The sequence below is a fragment of the Ambystoma mexicanum genome, chromosome 6p, assembly GCF_040938575.1.
Source record: "Ambystoma mexicanum isolate Mex_15411 chromosome 6p, UKY_AmexF1_1, whole genome shotgun sequence".
Classification (NCBI taxonomy): domain Eukaryota; kingdom Metazoa; phylum Chordata; class Amphibia; order Caudata; family Ambystomatidae; genus Ambystoma; species Ambystoma mexicanum.
This window is the reverse complement of record NC_090935.1, coordinates 1,119,035,873-1,119,056,669: the sequence shown is the minus strand read 5'-3', so window position 1 is coordinate 1,119,056,669 and position 20,797 is coordinate 1,119,035,873. Positions and strand designations below refer to the sequence as shown.

The 20,797-nt window shown below is 43.3% G+C and overlaps 1 protein-coding gene across 2 annotated transcripts in view; it reads right to left on the bottom strand.

Moving 5' to 3' along the window:
- The window catches only part of SPATA6L (spermatogenesis associated 6 like), a 721,724-nt gene that overhangs the window by 172,113 nt on the left and 528,814 nt on the right, over nt 1-20,797 (bottom strand). For both annotated transcript variants that reach the window (XM_069625723.1, XM_069625724.1), the window contains one exon: nt 6,400-6,443. In XM_069625723.1, coding sequence (XP_069481824.1) covers nt 6,400-6,443 — 44 coding nt within the window. The remainder of the gene's footprint in view (nt 1-6,399; nt 6,444-20,797) is intronic.

Genomic DNA, 20,797 nt, shown 5'->3' with positions numbered 1-20,797 from the left:
TCCACCTGGTCTCTTGGTCCTCCTTCTCCCTTTATCTCACCAGAATAACGCACACTTTCCTGCTTCCTGATCCTTTTTTTGTCCTCTGCCTTGCCCCTCCATTGGATATCTTCCTCTGTTGGTTGCCCGGATAAACCGCTGACAGCTCTTCCCCCGGGGAGGTGTAACAAGTGAGCAAAAGCATGAAAGGGGTCTTAAGCCCTGCCCTTTTTTTTTAACACTGGTCTGCCACCCATAGGCAATTGCCACCTATTGCTGTATGAATCGGTCTCAATGTCCCTGTTTGTGGGAGGTTTTTATGGCATGTGCAATGAACCGGATTGGCAGCAAGACAGCTGCACAGCCCTGTATCAGTTAATGCATTAACCACATGGGTGAATGTGTTGCAATGACGGATGGAGTGCTCTGTGGTCTGATGTCGGGGGACAATGTAGCTGGAGTCCGGGTCAGGAGGGGTGCTGGGACTGCTTGATCGGTGCATGGGTCGTTTTGCAGACTGATGCAGTTTTGTTTCTTTCCCGGCCAGGCAGCTAATACTTGGATGTAGACCCTCCTGAGTGGGAACCTATTCATAGGACAGGCTCTTTGGCCATGTTCGTTTTCAGTACAGGGACTACCAGACCTTTGTATAAATGTTCACGGACTTGCGGTTTCACCCTAGGTTACCTAGGGTAATCCAGACGTGGACCTTGCTCACTGTGCTTAGAAAAGTACAGTTTAGCCTCACTGATGAGGCCTAAGAAGACCAAAACATGCGTTTGGGGATGCTGTTGGTACTCTTGTTTAGAGGTTAATTACCCAGCATTTACCTGTTCAATTGACGGCTCTCAGGTGTGTGCGTGGAGCCAGATTGGCAGAAGGGCCAATCCACAGCGCTGTACCAGGTAAATGCATTGTCTGTGTGGGTGAGTGTATTACAAGGCTTGAACGAGCACTCCGTGGTCTGATGTCAGGTGAAAATGTGGTTGGAGTCTGGGACGCATGGGTCTGATTGGTACATAGGTCTTTCTGCAGTCTTGATTTTTCTTGCTGTTTCTTTCCCAGCTGGGCTGCTCACATCACTGGGTCTCCTAGGAATTATAGTTTCCTAGGGGAAACAGAAACAGACTGATCAGCATCGTACAGTACAGGTATCGGGCGAGACAAGGTGGTACTCCTTTCATACATGTAAGCACAAAAAGAAGGGACTGGGGCCCTCCTAACTTCCTCCACCGGCCACTGGGACAGGACAGGCTATGGGAATCCCTGTGGTTGGTCTACCAACCTAGCTGAGAGGGGTTTCAATCAAAATCCAGATATGAAACTATATTCTTTAACAGACTGTGAAGGAATTATTCACATGAACTGTAGGCCTGTATTCAAAGCAAAGCGTAGGAACAGAACTCCTACGGGTATACTTCAGCAGAAGTTGCTGCAATGATTCAATTGGAATCACATTTCATGACGTTACCAACGCATGCTGAATGTTGTGGTTTCTAATTGAATTGACCCACACAGAGAAGATTGCTACCTTTTAACAGACCTAAAGAAGAGCTTATGAGCTTGATACAACACAGTCTTATTATCTACACAACCTCACAAAGAAGCCCTGTTAAACGATTCTACATTTTAAAAAGCAGGCCATGTGTCTAGCAGGGATCAGGAGTATTGGGACACAGATATTGAAAGGAACTACAAAAGGCAATGACTCCCTCTCCACACAGGTCACGAGCACTTCACCAGTGTTGATCATATTGGTGGTGTTGATCATATTGGTGGATGGCATAATTTGTCTGAAATTCACTTCAATAGCCAGATGATAGCAACATACCTTGGCCAGGTTATTTCTTGAAAAACGTAACACGCAATAACTAGATCTCCATTATGAATTTGCAAGACTCATTGGATATGATATATGCAATACATTTGGCCACTTTTCTCCTTTTCACTGGACAGAACTGGGCAGTTGGTCAACGATATAGCAAGTAATAAATGGCTCGATCATCCAGTTGAACTGAACATTAACCGCACTAGAAGGTTTGCACCTTGCCTCTTAACAGAAATGAAATGTCGACACTACAGGAAATTGGCCTACCACAGAGATCTCTGCCATGCGAGATTCTTTTACGCACACATTTTCTGACAAACCACTCATGGCAGCTGAAGATTCTGCTGCTCCACAATTGCAAGCCCCCACTGCTTCCCAAAGACACAGGGAATAGTCTTTGCATGCAAAATCCAAGGAGGGATGGGGTACTACTGAGACAGCCAGAAACCAAGCGCTTTAAGAGCCATAAAGAAAATGTTTACAAATAGTCATGTTAAGTTATGTTCGAACAGCTCGGGGAGTGTGCATTTCAAAACTTCCCCCCTCTTAAGTTCTGCATTAAAGCTTATGCATATGGTCAGACATAGAGGTCAGCTAAAGCCGAAACTGAAGGATGAATCCTGTTTGGGAACGTGGTAGACTTTGAAATGCTTGATCAAAAACAACATGGCAAGAAACTTAAACGAAAGCAAGGTTCTGTGGAATTATTTTCAGTAATACGCCACATTTCAAATATTATGAATAAGCAAACCCACAAATGGCTAACATGCCTACGACGAGCACACAAGACCAGTTTGTTCAAAAAAGAAACAAGCTGTGCCTGCTTGAGAGATGAGTGCGGTTCAGGTGGGAGAAATACATTTGTAAAGCCTGCCTTACAATAATCCATTTGAGAGTGCTATTATTAAATCTACTGCAAACTGTGTGCTAGCAATGGTTTTGCTTTGATAAAATAGCAAGATGATCGTTTTAAGAAAGAGACCGAACCCAACTCCGAACGCCCACTGAGAGTTGGAGTAAAGTTTGGGGGGAGGGCGCATGCACTTATTTGGGCCTATGGCAGAAGAAAGCCTACATACACCACTGCCCCAAAGGATTCACACATACAGGCATCTGGAAACTGGCACTTTGCACTGCAAAGCAGCTCTCCAGATTAAGGTGATGCAGGGACAGCGACAGTGAAGGGCTGAGCAGCAAAGGTGTCCAATAAGATGAAGCGATAGGATAACATAAATTAACAAAACAATAGAGTAAATTCAAGACTTCTTTCCTTTCCGGTCGACCCTCCCAGGTCCAAATGGGCTCCTTCCTCTCTGACATCTTTTTCTCCACCTGTGGTGTCCCCCAGGGTTCCAACCTCTCTCCCTGGCTTTTCAACCAGTATCTGGCACTCCTTGCCCACCGCATCGCCGCTCTCTGCCCCTACTTCCAGTGCTATGCAGACGATACCCAGCTCATTTTCAGGCTACCCTCGGCCTCCTCCTCTCCTTCCCTCATCTCCGACTGTCTGTCTGCTATCCAGGAATGGTGTGCCACCAATGACCTCTGCCTCAACGCCAGTAAGACTGAGATCCTACTCATCGGCACACCCACTCCCTCCTTCCCTGCAGCTCTCTGGCCGGCCTCCCTTGGCCCCCTTCCTGCCCCTACCTGCAAGGCTAAAAACCTCGGGGTCATCTTCGACTCCACACTCTCCTTCTCTCCTCATATATCTGACGTCTCTAAGAAGTCACACTACCAGCTGCACCTCCTCAGAGGTATTCTTCCCTTCCTCTCCTTCCCCCAGAAGCTCACTGTCTCCCGAGCCCTGGTTCTCTCAAGGCTGGACTACTGTAACAGCCTCTATCTTAATCTGCCTGCCTCCACTCTCCGCCCTCTGCAACTTATCCAGAACAGAACTGCGAGACTTGTCCTTGGCCTCAAGCCCAGGGACCGTATCTCTCCAGGACTGAAATCTCTTCACTGGCTCCCAGTGGCTGCGAGGATTAAGTTCAAAACCCTCTGCATTGTCCACAAGGCCTTCTGGGGCCTGGGACCTAAATACCTTCAACTCTCTCTTCCTAAATATCTTCCTTCACGAGCCCTTCGCTCATCCGTCTCCAACTCCCTCATGGTCAGCCGCTTCTCGAAGCAACGAGCTGGGGGTAGATCTCTCTCCGCAGCAGGGGCCTCCCTCTGGAACAGCCTTCCTGCCTCCCTGAAACGTGAGGAGAACCATCTCCGGTTCCGGAAGCACCTCAAAACCTTCCTCTTCGCTTCTGCCTTCTCTCTCCCTCTCCCCTGCTAAACCTGCTCAACTCCCCACTGAATTCAGCACTAAACCTGCATCTGGGCCACTCCCAGCAACCTCGGTCCAGGGCCCAGCCACTCTCCACTTGCACTGCCTCCCTGGCTCCCCCTGCACTGTGGGACTGTCACTGTATCCCTACAGCCCCCTTCCCAGCACTTGCTCTGCACTTACCTCGCACTTGCCACCAGCTGGCCCTTTTTATTTATTATTTATTATTTATTATTTTTTACGCTACTTACCTTGTAATGCACTTTCCCCCTCACCTCCTCCCCCTGCACTTCCTCCTTTTCCCCTTACCTCTGCACTTGCGCGATCTGAATGACACCTGGCCTAGTAGGATCGTTTGTCTGTCTTCCCCTTGTTTCCCTCCCTCCCTGCCTCGTCGCGCCTTGAAACACTTGTGTATAGGCGCGTTACAAATACCATATCATATCATATCATAAGACAAGAAATGTATCCCTCAAAGGAGGACCACATCAGCTGAACCTGCTCAGTTCCCCACAGTACCTAGAGACAGCACTATCTATTAGACACATATTGCATACGTCAGACCTCAAGTTCTGTTATGCAGGGGTGATTGATGGACTTGCAGAACCTGAAGATCTGTTTCTGGGTCAATAAGGCCACATTTTAAACCATTATCTCTCGCCATGTGAGATATATTCCAAGCCCTGGTCTAGCTCAATGATGAACACCTCACATGTGGCTTTCAATGCGCTGCCAAGGACACTTGTGTTATCTGCCCAAACCTGCACAGGAATGCACAAACTGACCCGCAGTTTGGCTTGGCATTCTCTGACAACAATATCCATGGAGCAAACCATCACACTTAAGCACCAAGAGAGCCATTCGCCATATGCCACCTCCCTCCCAAGGTCACCCAACCAGGCAGCAAGTAGACCTCCTTCCTCTTCTCCATCTTCCATTAACATTTCATACATTCTTGAGACACCATGTGGTTTCCTAGACCTGTGTTGGTCTATCTGAATACATGTGTTGATCTATCTGATTTCAGTGCTCCTCAAAGTTGCAATATTCCCTACAAGGACATCCCTCCAGACCATACTTTCTCTTTAGCTCAGCAAACGTTAGCCATCAACCGTAATCAATGAGCTCACCCTGCTCAGCAACCATTTCGGTAAGAGCAGCATTTTGCCACAAGGGTCGTAAAAGCGGGGCCCCTGAAAACATGTGAAGTACCGGCTTACAAAATGTACAGATGGTCTCAGGAAGCCAGTGGGCAAAGTTCTTCTCATGTCGTGCAGCATACGCAGCCATCACCAGTACTGCAGATGGTGCCAAGTCCCTCCTCATTCACTTCTGACCTTGCCCACGAAACCTCAAACAAATCGTCTCCGGCATGCCAAATCTTCCACAGCATTGAGCATGATCCTTGTTCGTTTGATGTCTCAATCAAACTTCTTCTGAAGATTGTCCCAGGGTTTGACAGAAGCATCATAGACAAACCATAGTTGACTTTGGGTGCCAAGACCATCTTAATTGAGATGATCCACCCCCATAAGGAAAGCTTAATCAGCAACTATTTGTCTATCAGTATTTTCAGTTCATCCAAAATTGTGTCCATGTTAAATCTCATGAGACTAGGCACATCTGCTTGTAGCCAGACTCCTATGTATCTTAGTCTCTTCGGCCACCATGTGAGCCTGAGCCCTACCAAGTCACTAACGTGGCATGCCATAGAAAGCATGTGAATATCCAAATTCGTCCAGTTAATCTGATATCAAGACAGGCTCTCCAAGTTATCAATTATTGTCAAGGCAGCCCTCCCGGAGGATGACACATTTCAGTCTCAAGAATGGCCTAATCTCCAGCTCGTTGAATTGGAGAGAGGAACGCGGCAAGAATGACACTTGTTGCCACAGCTATCAATCATAGCTATGGACCCATCTCTTGCAAAAAAACTATGGGTCATGACGAAAGTGGAAGGAATTGCCTTTAAGCGTGTGTTGAAGTAGTTCTGGCTCTATGCAGACGATCAGCAGCTGGTTGTTAATAAGGCAGTGGTAACATTTTAACTGTTAATATATCATCTTCATTCCTAAATCTTACATTTCCTTCAGATCACAGAAGATTAAAAACTTCACAAACCCCCAACATTAAAAAATGAAAGTAAATAACATTAAACAAAACACATTAATAAACATAATCAGCTTCATAGATGGTTGGCATAGGAATCATGCACCTAAATAACTTGCTACATTTAATACCATATATAATGAATTTGATAGCGACAACTTACTTGGCATGTTAAATATTCACTACGCTTATATATATGATTTACCTTTTCTGAGCCTTTTGAGTTTTCATAGCTGTCAAACGATAGAGCTAGAATGGAAAAAAATAGTATACATTAGTTTTAGTTTATTTGCTTATATAGCGCACTGAACCCGGAGGTATCTAGGCACTTAACTTGGTGGACAGTGATTGTTACAGTTATAGCATTAGTTTACAGAATTTATACAGTAAAAACATTAGATTTACATGAACATGCAGTGTTGTAACATATATACAAGAAAACATACAGAAGTGGATACAGTTCTTTAGTTTACCCATATTTACATATAGCTATTTGGTTTAGGCTGTGTCAGAGGAAAGCAGGCAAAAGCAGACGCGTATATCCAATCTGGCTGATATGAGGCATCCTATCATAGGGGGATGAGTGAAAAGAGCCAGGATTTGACTTTGCATTGGAAGGCCGGGAAAGACGGCTCGTCTCTTAGAGCTGGGGGCAGAGCGTTCCAAGTTTTGGCTGCGAAAACTGGGAAGCTGGAGCCACCTGAGTTTTGCAACTTAAACTTGGGAATGTTGAGGCAGTGCGTATAGTTGGTTCTAGTTGGTCTAGTGGAGGATTTTCTGGAGAATTTACCCGCCAGGTATTTGGGGGCCGAGTTAGAAAGGCATTTGTGCATGATCATGAGTGTTCTAAAGGTAATTCTGTCTTGTATTGGTAACCATGTGATGTTGCATCTAGCATGAGAGATGTGGTCGGACCGTCATAAATTTAGTGCTGCCTCAGAGGGCAATGGTACTAGTTGTGGTACTGTGAGATAATTTTACATAATATGAACAAGAACACGTCCTGGATAATTGGGTGATGCATTCAAATGAAAAATCTGTCGGAGGAACAACTGTAAGAAAATACAAATGATCATAACTATTATAATGGTGAACGTGTTGCCTTTCAATGGAGGGTGGGGGGTATGTGTGATGTCTGTGTGTGTTCCCATAAGTACATACAAAATTTTGTTCTCAGACTAAAGCTGCTCTGCGCAATCATCTGTGCCAATAGCTAGGCGGTTGACAAATATCAGTTGCCTCTACAGGTTTGGCTCCCAGGATCAGGCACTGAATATTAGATTTTATGCTGCCGTGATAAAGATTCTCCCCAACCCACCGTGTCATACCATGCACAATGGACTGGTGACAGGATTGCGCAACAACCTCTATCTTAAAATGTAGAATACATGCATATATGTGTTGAAACAAATAATGTCAAATAACATTATGTGAATGATAACGCAAAGGGCACAATGACATTCTACTCAGATCACCCAGGTCTATTTAGAAAATATGTTGGTTTTTTTAGCTATATTTATAAAAGTAGGTTTACATTAGAGTTTAATTTCATACTCATAAGCAGGAGGCCACTTCCGTGTCCAACACACTAATTTCATGGAAAGGAGGAGCATGAAAGAAATCTACCCCACAAAACAGGCAATGCCACAGAAAATTAGCATTTAATAAATGTATTGGTCACATGATCTACAGTTAAAACCCAGAACGGGATTTAATACAGTGATTCACAAACACCAATAGCCAGAACAACAGCAGTTGCTGACAAACAAAAGATAGCTGTGTCAATGCAGTCATTTTGATCAGCAAAGGAGTCAGTGACAGGATCGAGCCATCGAGAAAGAAATCCAAAGGATCTGGGATAGATGATCCTAATGGAATAACAGTGTTTCTAAGACTCCTGTTGTCGATGACAACAATTGTATGTATTCCCAAACTTGAGACGGCACTTTGCTGCCCACGCTCACTTCTTAGTGGAATCCCTCCATCCCGGTTTACCCCTCCCTGCAAACAACAACTATTCTTCACTTAGGCATCGACATGACTGGAACCAGTGTTAATTCTAATCCTCTATTTGAAAGAAAACCAATCCCATAAAATATGCAACATTCATGTAAAAAACACATTCACCATAATATAACCAGAGTTCTGACAGACGCTATCCAATACTTAAGGCAAGATATCATCATAAATATAACACCAATCATCTTATATGATGACAATATATATAAAGTTACTCTTATTGAACAAGATCTTACATTCAAGGTTTTACATAAATATGGTTTCAGTGCAAGCATCGCCTAAGCGATGATGGCTGATAGGATGATATAGATAAAAGTGCATAAATGGTTGTTAGTTACTTCAATTCAAAAAGATTCACTGCACGTTTCCTTACATTCAAAGCATTTAATAGATACAGTGTGCAAGGTTGTTCATGGCTGGTTATAGAAATTTAACAGCTAATCATATGCTGGCAATTCCCAGTATTAAGTAAAGAGGGGAGTATACAATATTTCCTTAATCTCATGTAATGAGGACAAAATAAAATGGGCTAGCGTCTCATGTGCAGTCTTATCACATGAGCAAGTACAGGCCAAAGCCAAGGCTGTATTTGCTCATGTGATAATACTCCACATGAGGCGCTAATCCATAGTCCCCTTTCCTCCATAATCTTGGGCTGTCCCTTGGAACTGGGGACATGACCGGAGCATGATGCAAAGCAGTATAGTCGAAATGTTCTGTTTTTCCTGCACGAGCAACGCTGTACACACCCCGCGTGGAACCTCCTCTGTGCGGCCCACCGAACCATCAGTTCCTTTGCCAAGATGGGCATGGGAATTTATTAGCAGGGAAGATGGGAGATTATGGAGTAAAGTGAACTATGGACTAAGAGTACCAACGTCACTACGGTGAGTAAGTTTTCCATACTGTTACATCCTATCCCCTTTCCTCAATACTCTTGGGGGATTTTAAAGCACTTTTGCAAAATAAGAGGACAGCTGGAAGTTAGATCGAAAAAGATTCCTCAGAATGACTTGTCCAAAAGCTGCATCACTTCTTGAGCTGTGGTCGAGGGAATAATGCTTACAGAAAGAGTGTGGGCTTGCCCAAGTTGCCGGTTTACAAATATCTATTATCGGCATGTGTCATGTGAAAGCTACTGATGTGGCTTTTCCCCTTACGAGTTGAGCCTGTATCCCCCTCAGTGTTGTTTTTACCTGTCTTCTGAATGCCTACAAAATGTTTGAGACCATCCACCATGCTATGGATGTCGTGCCACTGAGTGTCAATCTTATGTAGGTCAGAAAAGTTGTGTTTCCCTGTGCACATCCTTAGTCCTGTCCAAATCGAATTTCAATGCCTTTGGCACATCCAGTGTGTGCAGGGCCTTTGATCCCTCCATGGTGTGACATGGAAGAAAGATAGGAAGTGAATGTTCCTCATTGATCTGAAAGCTACTAATGACCCAGACTTCATTTTCACCACAGCCATATCCCTGTGGAAGATGATGCACACATGAAGCCTGTAGTTCAGAGATCCACTGTAGAAAAGGGAGCCCCACCAAGGTAGGGTTGCCCATTTCAGATCTGTTGAAGCCAATGTTTCGAAAGACTTCTACATGAGTGTTGTCAAAAACAACGTTCAGATTCCAGGGTCTAAGAGCAATTCTCTTTGGCAGATAGAGCATCAAAGGTCAATTAAAATGTCTTTTCACTATAGGGTTGACCACATACACCACTTTGTCAACTTTTGTTTAGATAGGCACCTATGGCTGCTAAATATGTTCTGTAGTCCACCAATAAAGCTGATTCAGCCAGGCCTCTAATAAAGGATTGCGTGTCATTCAGCGTTACCTCTCGAGGGTCCTTCTGTCTCTCTAAGGCACCAATGACAGAAGCGCATCCATCTTCTTGTGTATTGTGTCCTGGTGCTCCCTTACCTGGCTACTTTAATGATATTCATATTTCTATCTGACAGCCCTATGTGCCCAAACACGAAGTCCTTACGGACCAAGCTGGCAAGAACAGAGATTGAGGACTGGGGTGGAGAACCATCCACTGTTGTTGCTGGTGTATGTTGGTCAACCGGGCAGTAGCCATGGGGGCAAACATTTTCAGGTTGTGAAGAGCTAAATACAAGAAGCTCTTCAGCAAGAATGAGGCCACAGTGATTATAAGACACCCTTTTGGAGTTTAAAAATGTGTGCACCACTTTTGCAATCAGAGAAAGGGGTGGGAAGGTGTAACTGTTCCACTAGTTCTGGGGGAGTAGAAAGGCATCTCCCAACGAGTCTAGGCCTTCCTCTTCCATGAAGCATCCAGGTCACACTTACTGTTCTCGTAGGTTGAAAATAGCCTCATCATTGGCGATCCAAACTATTGGAATATCAGCAACAACGCCTTCTGATTGATTTCCTACTGTGTTTCATATGACTCCATGCATCCGACCTGATGTTTTCACCTCTGGCAAGTGGGAAGCTAACAGAGAAATGGCATACTTCAGACACCAAGCCCAAATCTCCACAGCTAGGCGACAAAGAGATGGCGACCTTGTTCCTCCCTGTTTGTTCAAGAAGAACATTATGGTGGTGTTGCCTGTGTAGATCAATACCCAGCATCCAGCTAATGCCTAAAACAATTGCCTTCAATACCAGGTAGTTTATATGCTTGTCACGATCCTCCGGGTTCCACAAATTGTGCATCTCCAATTTGTGAAGTACCACCCCCTGAGCCTACAAAATATAAGTAAATAGCCTATACTTTTGATGACAGAGGAGGCGAGACGGGGTCCCCCAAATTGAGCTCCTTCTCACCCATCCACCAGTGGAGATCTGGGTGCAGAAATGTCAGGATTGAAATTTCTTGCGAATTAGTTTCTTGGCACCATGCTGATATCAGATGCAGCAGTAACAGCCGCATATGCAATATGCTTCTAGAATTACCAGAATGCATGACGCATTAGTCTCAGGAGTCAGTGGAATTTGACTGCCTGTAAGGATGCACTCCTCAGGAACTCCTAGCAAAGACTTTTCAAGTTATGATAGGTTATTCCCATCTATCTAAAGTAGTAGTACACCAAGTTCATTCGGAACAAAAACATTCCATCAAACTCATCAATTGCATACATAGCATTTACAATACAAATCAAAGTATGTGCTTACATTAACAATCCATAAACTAAAAGCAAATTTGAATAAACATCTTTAGAAGTGGAACCTCCCCCCTCACATATTAACTAATTCATAAAACCTATAAGGCCTACACCACAAGTCTTCTGCCCAGCGCAACACAATTATGGCAAATATTGTTGAATTATATACATTATCTAGGATTCTCATATGATCCCTGACATCATTCCAATTTTAGCAGATTGGATCTTATATTCAGTGAGGCATTAAGATACTGTGATAATGACCAGGTTATCAAGTAGCACGGAAAGCAGGGCTAGATTGCATTGCTTAATAGCCAGCCGTCTAATTCGGGCAATCAAGAAGTGATGGCGGGGAAGAGGATTAGGTCTAATAAGTCCTCTATGTCTGCCATACAAATTGGAAAAGTCATATTAATTATGGCATTCACTGCACACTGGCTCATGTAATAAGTGCACAATCTTTTTTAACTTGTGCCAAATTAAATAGCCTGGTAGCTGGCTTTCTGACAGGATTATGTAGCTCCTGATGGATTGCTTTTCTAATTCCAGGCTTTCCCTCCCCATTTGTATTTCATTCGGATTGGCAGATATACACAAATATGCCATAACTTTGGTAATGGTCTGATCCGTTAAAGAAACATTACAATTTCCCTCCTTCAAGGAGCTTTCTACAAAAGCCAGCCATGGTATCATTAACATATTTCTTTCAATGCACATCAATGATTAAATGATCTTCTTTGGCAACACTGCCTTTTCGTTAATCCAAACCCTTAACCATAGCTTCACCGGTTCTATTCTCAAGGAATCTTCAATTGGGGTGCGATTCAACTCATTATATACTGCGAAGTTCGGTGCAGGATGCGGCAAGCCCAAAATGTGTTTCAGGAACATGTTTTCCACTACTGATACTGCTGTCCTTTTCCGCAAGCCCCATACGCTAGCACCATATAAAGCTATGGCTGTGGGCTTGGCACTGTACATCCTTAAAGAAATTCAGACCGGTTGGACCTTATACAAATTAGAGAATCTTTTAATACCCCCTATTGCCTGTTCCATATTGGAAGTTGGTTTTGACATATGTGCACACTCCTTAAAGTTAGTGGAGAATGTAATCCACAGGTAATCGAAGGAATCAGTATGTGGGAGACATTGCCCATGAAAAAGAAAATGGTGATGTTGTGTCTTTGATACCTTGCCCGTGGACTTGCAGATTAAGACTGCCGATTTTGAAACATTAATCTGTAGATCTAAATGATTCATGTACTCAGTGTAGGCATTCAATAATTTTTGTAGTGCATGAGGCGTCCTTGCAAGTAACACTGTGCCGTCCGCATACACTAGAAAAGGAATTTGTTGTGTGTGTTGTGTGTGGGACATCAGCACTACTCCTCTTTAGGGCATTTGTGATGTCATTAGTATATGAGAAGAGTAGGGGTGGAATGACGCATCTAGGCTGAACTCCTGCATCCACAGCAAACCAAGGCAATGCCTGATCAGATGCAGGCCATGTTGCCTGTGCGTAAACTTGAAAGGATATTGACAATATCCATAGGGCAAATCATGGATCTGAGACACTGCCAGAGTTACGCCCTGTTTACCTTTAGTGCTCAAGTCCATGAACGTCAATTAGATTGCTTCTCTATTCATAAAAAGCGGTTTAGCTATAATAAGATAGAGGTTCAGCACTTGTTTGTTAGTGCCTACTCCCTCGCGGAACCTCAGCTAATTATCAACAAGAATGTATTGTTCAGCAGTTCAGGCCTGCAGCCAATACAGAACAACACTGCCAAATATCTCAAACTGGTAATCCAGTAGGGAAATTGGTCTATATGCTACCAGCTAATCCCTCTGCCCCTTTTTATAAATGGGGACGATGATTGCCTGGCTCCAAGATACGGGAAATAAGTGCAACTCCAGCATACTATTAAAAATCATTGTTAGCACAGGGAGCCCAAAAGGTTTTAAAGGAGCTAAAACAATTGGAGGGACTACAATCCGGACCTGTGCTCTTCCCCAAAGTCTGTGAGTGCAAGGTGTTTAAGACTTCCTTATGTTCAAAGTAAATACAGCTCATCCCACAGGTTGGAGCATTGCCTTGATCCCCAACCAACACATCCCCAATGTTCGTTCCACAGTGTTTTGCATATCATTTGGTAAAGTGTTTTAACCATATATTATCTTGGACGTTAGCTAATGATGAATGACTTAGGGACCGGTGTTTTGGTACATGATTCACCAATTCCCAAAAGGTCCCAGAGTTGGGGAGTGAGGCTGCGGATAGCAAATCTTCCCATGCTATATCGTCTAGCTCACTCTTTCTAGCTTGTGTCGCTCTTTTATAGGGAACTCATCCATGTATGATCTGTTGTTTGTCGGATGGGTATGTCCTTATAGCATTCATCAGTGCAGCTTTGGTTTCGTTAGTTTTGTTCGTTGGTTTTCCTTCGTTAAGGCGCTGGGGTTGTCGGAAGCGTCTGAGTGTATGTGTGTTGTATCAGTGCGGCTTGACACACGGCTTGTGAGGACGTTCAAATGTCCTTTCCTACATTCCAGCCTACTGTCTTCATGGAATGAGATGCCGAGAGTGGAGAAGCAGCAAGTGGCATGGAGCGTTTCGGAGCCACAGGAACCTTTGGATTCAAGCACTGATAGAGAACTGCTACAGCCCCCGGAGCACTGTCGGAACATTGCTGAAGCAGTAGGCGGCGGCAGCAGTGGAAACATGGGCCAGTGGGGTGGGGGTCTTGGATGCCTGGGGGATCTCGCCCCGTGCTTGAGGGTAGTGGCTACGCTGCTAGCCTCTAGCTGCGGTGGCAATGCACCATTATCATCCCCTATGAATTACCTCAATTCTAGTGGAGGTCGGGTATGCCCACCCTCCCCTGTCTGGCCCAGTCATGTGGATGAGTTAATGACTTGTGCATTATAGAACTTCAACTGTCTGCCCACAGCATGACAGAGAAAGAAGACAAGTGTGCTGTGTGCAGACATTAGTTGTTTTTGGACAGACAGGCTTTCCTGACTGCCTAGTGCAGTTAGAGTTTTTGGAGGGGAGCATGAACTTATACGCTCTTCCTAGTCGGCACGTGTAAGGAGAGATAATCCACCTTACTCAATAGTTGTGGAAGAGATTTTGGAACTGGTGATGTAATTAATGTCTGCTCTGGACTCCCTCCCCTCCCCACCCTCGTTATTTCTTGCGCAGCGCTCCTGGAATGGCTACTGGCGTGTCACCTTCATCAGAAGCCGTTTTAGACTAAACGTTAGTGAATAATGCCAGCTTGCACGTTACCATCTCTGATACTGTCCCTAGTGACTCTATGGGACATGGGTAACATTCTGGGAAATGGTTGTGCTGGGGAGGCCGCAATGTTGGCTGGAGGTATTGAAGGTCCGTTGTTGCCCACTTCCCACCACACCTGTTCAAGTTCTCGCACGAGTAAATATGCTGTGACAGTTTTACAGAATGATCATCCACTTGAGAAAGTGGAACTCTTTCCTGTTGCTATGCCACAGCCAGGAGAATGAAGGAAATAAGTCTTCAGGTAATCAAGATTTACATCATTTGTCAGCTACCCCAGACCAATTTGTGAATTTTACAGTGTAGTCCTTGCACACAAGCACTAATTCAATCAAAGAGGGTAGGTCTTTAAAGGACGGGGCTAAAGATTCTTCCTTGAAAGTTTTTTCAACAGAAGGATTCAATCAAAACCACTCAAAACCATGTTGTTCAACTAACCCTCTCCACCCCACCCTACTGTATGTCACAACTGTATGTAAATAAGCACAACTGTATGTGAATATGCTCTGTCCTGTCTCAATCTATACACCATGTATGCTATGTAACAAGCAAGACTGCTTACATCGCCACGATGCCCCCGGGCAGATGTGCGCTATAAAAATCCAAATAAATAAATAAATAAATAAAAATACCCTATTCAACTGTTCACAGGAGGGGGGGCGGTGGCAAACACCTCCAACTTGGCTATGTCACTCTGCGATCCCTAGTAAGGCTATACAATGACCTGCATGGGGAAATGAAGCTTTATGTCTGACGCATTGGAGGAAATATGGAAAACTTTGAAAAATCAAATGTTTTGCTTATCCAGAAACTGGCAAGTGGTAAATGTGGTAGTGGAACCTATTGAAAATTCTAACACAGAGGAATCTGTGTCTGTAATTGACTTGCATGGAGAGCTTCAGCTACCAGACCAGTGGAGGAGGCATTGGGTATGTCTCCTAATTCGTTCTCTTGTCTTGTGGATGAGGCTCCCCTTTTGGTCTCCCAAGAAAAGGTGACATTCAAGGAAATGTTTCCAAAGTCTAAATCCGGAAAATGTGGACAAGATGGTAACCCCGGGAGAGGAGATGGCCCTTAGGCTGAGTACACAGATTGACTTGCCACAGGGCAAGGCGGTCCAGGTAAAAAAGAAGAGTAGAAAAAATCAAAAGGAGTGATAAAAACAAGATAATTATACTGCTATTTCTAACACGCTAAACAGTTGTAGAAGCAACATAGGGTAATTCTAGCAAAAATGAGGAAGGTTTGGCCAGTGTAATTGAAATGGCTGAGAAACTGGTGGGGACTGGTCTAGGAGATGTCTGTTCGAGTCCATGTGTTGTAAATGGCGGATGTGGCCAGGGCAGGGAAATCACCCAAAAAGCCCTTTTTCCAACTGGAGAAGGAAGAGTTGGCATTAAGTGGCATCCGGCAGGCTTTAAAGGTCCATCTAACTCTTCACCACCATATGCAGATATGGTAAAGACTGGAGTAAATCTGCAAGCAAAGTAGGCTCTACTCATAAGGCAAAACACAAGAGGTGATGGCTGGAAGGTTTAGAATTAATCTTAACCTCTGGCATTGCTCTGGGCAACCCTCCAGACCATCATTCTTCACCTGCCAAGCCATTAGAAAGGGAAAGAACATGTGCAAATCAGGCTTGATCTAACACCAAAAAGGGGCAGTCTAGCCCAAACTGTTTACGTGGAGAGGGGACCTGGCCTAGCAGTTTGGGCTGGGCTGCTACCATTGGTGGCAGTACCTGACTGATTTGCATATGGCTGGCCCCCTTTTGCAATGGCACAGCCGGGCTAAAAAACAATGGCGTGGAAGGTTGCCCAGAGCAGTGACAGTAGTTTTGATTTATTCAAAACCTTCACCCTTTTTGGTGTAGTTTGTCTCCCTATGTGAGAAAGGGTATGCCCAGACGTGGGTCCCTTGCTCACTGTGCCGTAGGGAACCAATCTGCAGCATCGTTGAAGTCCCCGTTCTAATGTAGGACTCAGAGCAGAAAATGCATGCAGGACGCCAATGCGGCTCTGAGTCCTTCTTTAAAACGGGGACTTCAAAGATACCTTGCAACAGAAATCTGAGCTCACTGTCATTTAAACAAACAATAGCACGTGATCTTCCCCGTAGAATCCATCTTCGAAGATAAGCCCAGCCTTGAGTAAGACCAAGATATGGTCGAAACACGTGTTGGCATTTGGGCATGTGATAATTGGCATTTGGAGAATAAATAATGTTATGGAATTGAAATAATGAGTGATTTTTTAGCAATGAGAGTACAGACTAAACTACTGAAACTGTGAGCTCTCGTTGCAAACTGAACCTTTGGACTAGTGCCAATAGGAGGTGCAACATTGTTCTATGCACAAGGATCAAAAGGTGTGTGGATACCTTTAGGCACCTACCAGAGCGGCAGTCCACTTAAGATGTAAGAATCCCCAAGCGCAGCGGAACCTAGTACACCCACTCTTTTGGTGTGATATTAATTTACTACCTGATCCTAAGGAGGAAAGCTCATTTTTGGGGATAGGTTATGACATCTTCCCTTAGAACGGCTCCTTGGAGCAGATGTTGGGTGTGACCCCGGATACAGGTACATAATGGGCTACTAAAGGGGATGATTTTATGGTGAAACGAGCCTTGAATAACAAAGGTGTTAGAACTGCACATATATCAAATGGCTAAGAGAGGGCACAAGAAAATCACAAAGATTGATCATGGTTGGCAGCTGCTCTGGCAGCCCCACAGTCATCTGTGCCAAAGCAATACCTTCAAAAATATCTACATTCCACTAAAAGTGATTTCTTGAAATAGTTGGTGTTATAATGACTTTTTTAATCCAGTAGGAGACACCCCAGCCCTATTCTCCTATGACATATTTGCACTCCAAGAAGTTTGGTGGGTGGAAACACCTAGGTTGGATGGATTTTGTTTGCTCTTGAATGAGGCAGTGAAGGGGGCGGTGGGACGACCCAGTGGGTGTCTCCTGGTAGGGATTTGCATTGTCTTTTATCCAAAATTGTGAGGATACAGTAGGTGTCCCCAGATATACTAGCAGTGAAATTATCTCAGCCCCGGTATGGGGGATGGAGTATATGATCCCAATTAACGTTTATTGGAATGTAAACAAAACAAATGAAAACAAATGTGTTGGTAGTTTGGATGAACTACTGCATGATTGATTTAGTCAAGGTCGTTCTACAAGGGTCATTATATGGGAGATATAATAGTGTAATAGAGGAATAAGTAGGACTATTACAGAGGCAATATGAGCAGGCACATACTAATCCGGAAGGGTCAAAGGAGCCAATTTGCAGCCTTATGGAGGGTGAATACTGCCTTGAAAGGCTCGCCGGTGGTTATGGTCAGAAGCTATGACCAACTGGTCTTTGCTAAAAGTAAATGGGAATACTCCAGGGGATTATGAGGAGCACTCCACATCGAGGAGAGTTCCTAGCAGTTCTCCCATCGACTATGTCTATGTTTCTGAGAGTTTATTGCCAACAGTTAAAAAGTTAGAAATAGTACAGTGCTCCATCAGTGATCACACTTACCTGGCAGTACAATTGGACCCGAGGTTGGATCAAGTGGAATTCAGAAGTGGGCTGGTAAGCCTTCAGATAGCACACAAAAAAACAGAGTGAATTGGTCTTGGAGTATGATCTCTTCCTTGAATAATGAACCGAAGAACTATGGAAAAGAGTCAGCCCTAGTTGGGAGAGTTTCGATCCATGTATTTTCTTGGGCGAATTTCAAAGAATCTGTGATTTTGTACTGATGAGAGTACAATTAACTTTACATCCGCCGAAACGTTGAAAGTTTGGTCATACCTCGTAGTTCTGAAAGGTTCATCACCATTCAACCATGATTCCATGCCACACCCACATCGGCATGTTACAAATCCAGCAACCACGCAATGTTGGGAATTAAGAGGCCCATCACACATATATTCTCTTCTTTGTAGACTTATCATTTAATGTTTAGAGAGACTCCTTAACGTTTAGTCACTTTTAACTGCCAAGATGAAGCCTCTTGTTTTTGAAAAATGGTTGCATTAATATTAAGTAATGTGTTGCAAAATTTGAAATGTTTACAATGCAAGTTTTGTGTATCTATATATTTACTTGAAATTACTCTGAGTTGAAAATAATAGTTTTAAATGATTCTTTGACAACTTCAATGGTATTTTACCATTCATTTTGTTTGTATTCTTTTTTACTTTTTCATTACTACTATCTTTAATTCACTAGTACCTGGCACCTCTCTTACAACTTCCATTTGCACTATGGGTCTTCTAATTCCCAGAGGATTTTCTAACTTCTATTTATTTTTATTTTTTCCTTTTATTAACTTCCTAAATGTTTTACATGCTTAATTCACTTGTAATGATTCCTGTATCTGAATTGTAATAATAAACTTGATGCCTTGAAACACAAATAGTGGCCGACTCTCACCACTTTCTCTACTGAGCCCATACAGATTGTTACAAGGTGGCTCGACCCACTGGCCCCACTAATCAAGAAATATTACTTAAAGTGTTTACCAAGCCCACGGTGGAAGTATTCTACTGTGTTTTCAATATTCTTCTCCCCAACTTCCACTGTGTGAGGGGATGCCCTTTTTTGAGAGAGTTCATAATAAACCCAATAAAGGCTTTTCGTGTAGAAAAGGCTTTGAACAGGAAGTGCAGGATCGTAAAAGAAGTTTGAGGAGGAATAGTCATGAGGTATTAGAAACACTTATGAATAGTGAGGCAAAAAGGATAGCCACTCAAAAATTGAAACAACATTATCAGAATTAGATAAAATGTTATCGCTATAGATTGGACAACAAAACTGCACAAGGAATTCTGGTAGAAGCAAATAAATTCAATTCGACTGCGTTCTAGAAACAAATAAACAGGGGAGTTGGCACAAGTAGGAAAGTAGAGCAAGTTATAGATCGTGTCATACCAGAGGGTTTTTGGATGGACTTTACATTGAAAATGTTTCAGACCAAGGACATTACCTGATGCGATTTTAATATTCAAAATCTTGAGATGTGAGAAGGTAGTTTTGCTTGTTTTGAAGTTGAAGAATTGATAAAAAAAGATCTAAGTGATCTAGGTCAGCGGGGCCCAATTGTGTTCCAAATTTGGTATTTAAATCAGAAACCAAATTATGATCCAAAGTCTTGTTACAAGTGTTCAGGGCAATTCTATTGAAGGGTGTCATTCCAGATTCCTGGCGACGACATACGTTGTGCCAATATTTAGGAAGGGTGATATTAGATCTCCAGGTAACTATCGTTCAATAGCTATAATAGATTCATCATCCAAGCTATTTGCGGGGCTGCTCTTGAGTGACATGACCTCTTGGGCTCAAAGGGTCAACAGGCTAAGCAAGTACCAAACAGGTTTCCGAAAAAACAATGGTACCACCTTGAATGTTAATTTTCAAACAAATTAAGAGACAAGCATTGAGTAAGGGGGTTTTACCTTTAAATGTAGCAAGCATTGACCTAGCCAGTGCATTTGACTCAATAGATTGTGTCAGACTATGGAATAAATTTCACAGTTGGGATATCCCAAGAGGTTTATTGCGATTTTTGGTGGAATTGCACTTGAATGCAAGTGTTCAAGTAAGGCTAGACACAAATGGTAAATTGAGAGCCCCAGTTATGACCAACAGGGGCATAAGGTAGGGCTGTGTTCTTGCACCCTGCCTTTTTTAACCTGTCTTTGTATGACCGTGTTAAGCAGATGGAAAGCTGCTATTTCTTTCCACCTAAATTGGAAAGCCTTAGAGTCCCAAATCGGCTTACAATGTGCTTTGAATGCACTTTATAGTTACCTTCTATCCAACAATCTGGTTCTAAATGTTGAGAAAACAGCTATAATAACAGTAATGGGTTCTAAAATGAGGAGCTCTTTAGCTTGGTTCATTGAAAAGGTGAAACTGGAAATAACAAAGAAAATGAAATATTTGGGCTTTCGATTTTCAAATAAAGAATACTGTAATTCACAAACTATTAGATTGAAACAAAATCTAGCACCATGATATGGACAATGTAAGAAACAATCTTTTTTTTTTAAATACTATAAATATACGCTGCATCCTGTAATTAGATTCTACGTAGGGAAGGGGATCCCATCCATGCTTTATGGGCTCTAATTGTATAATTTGGA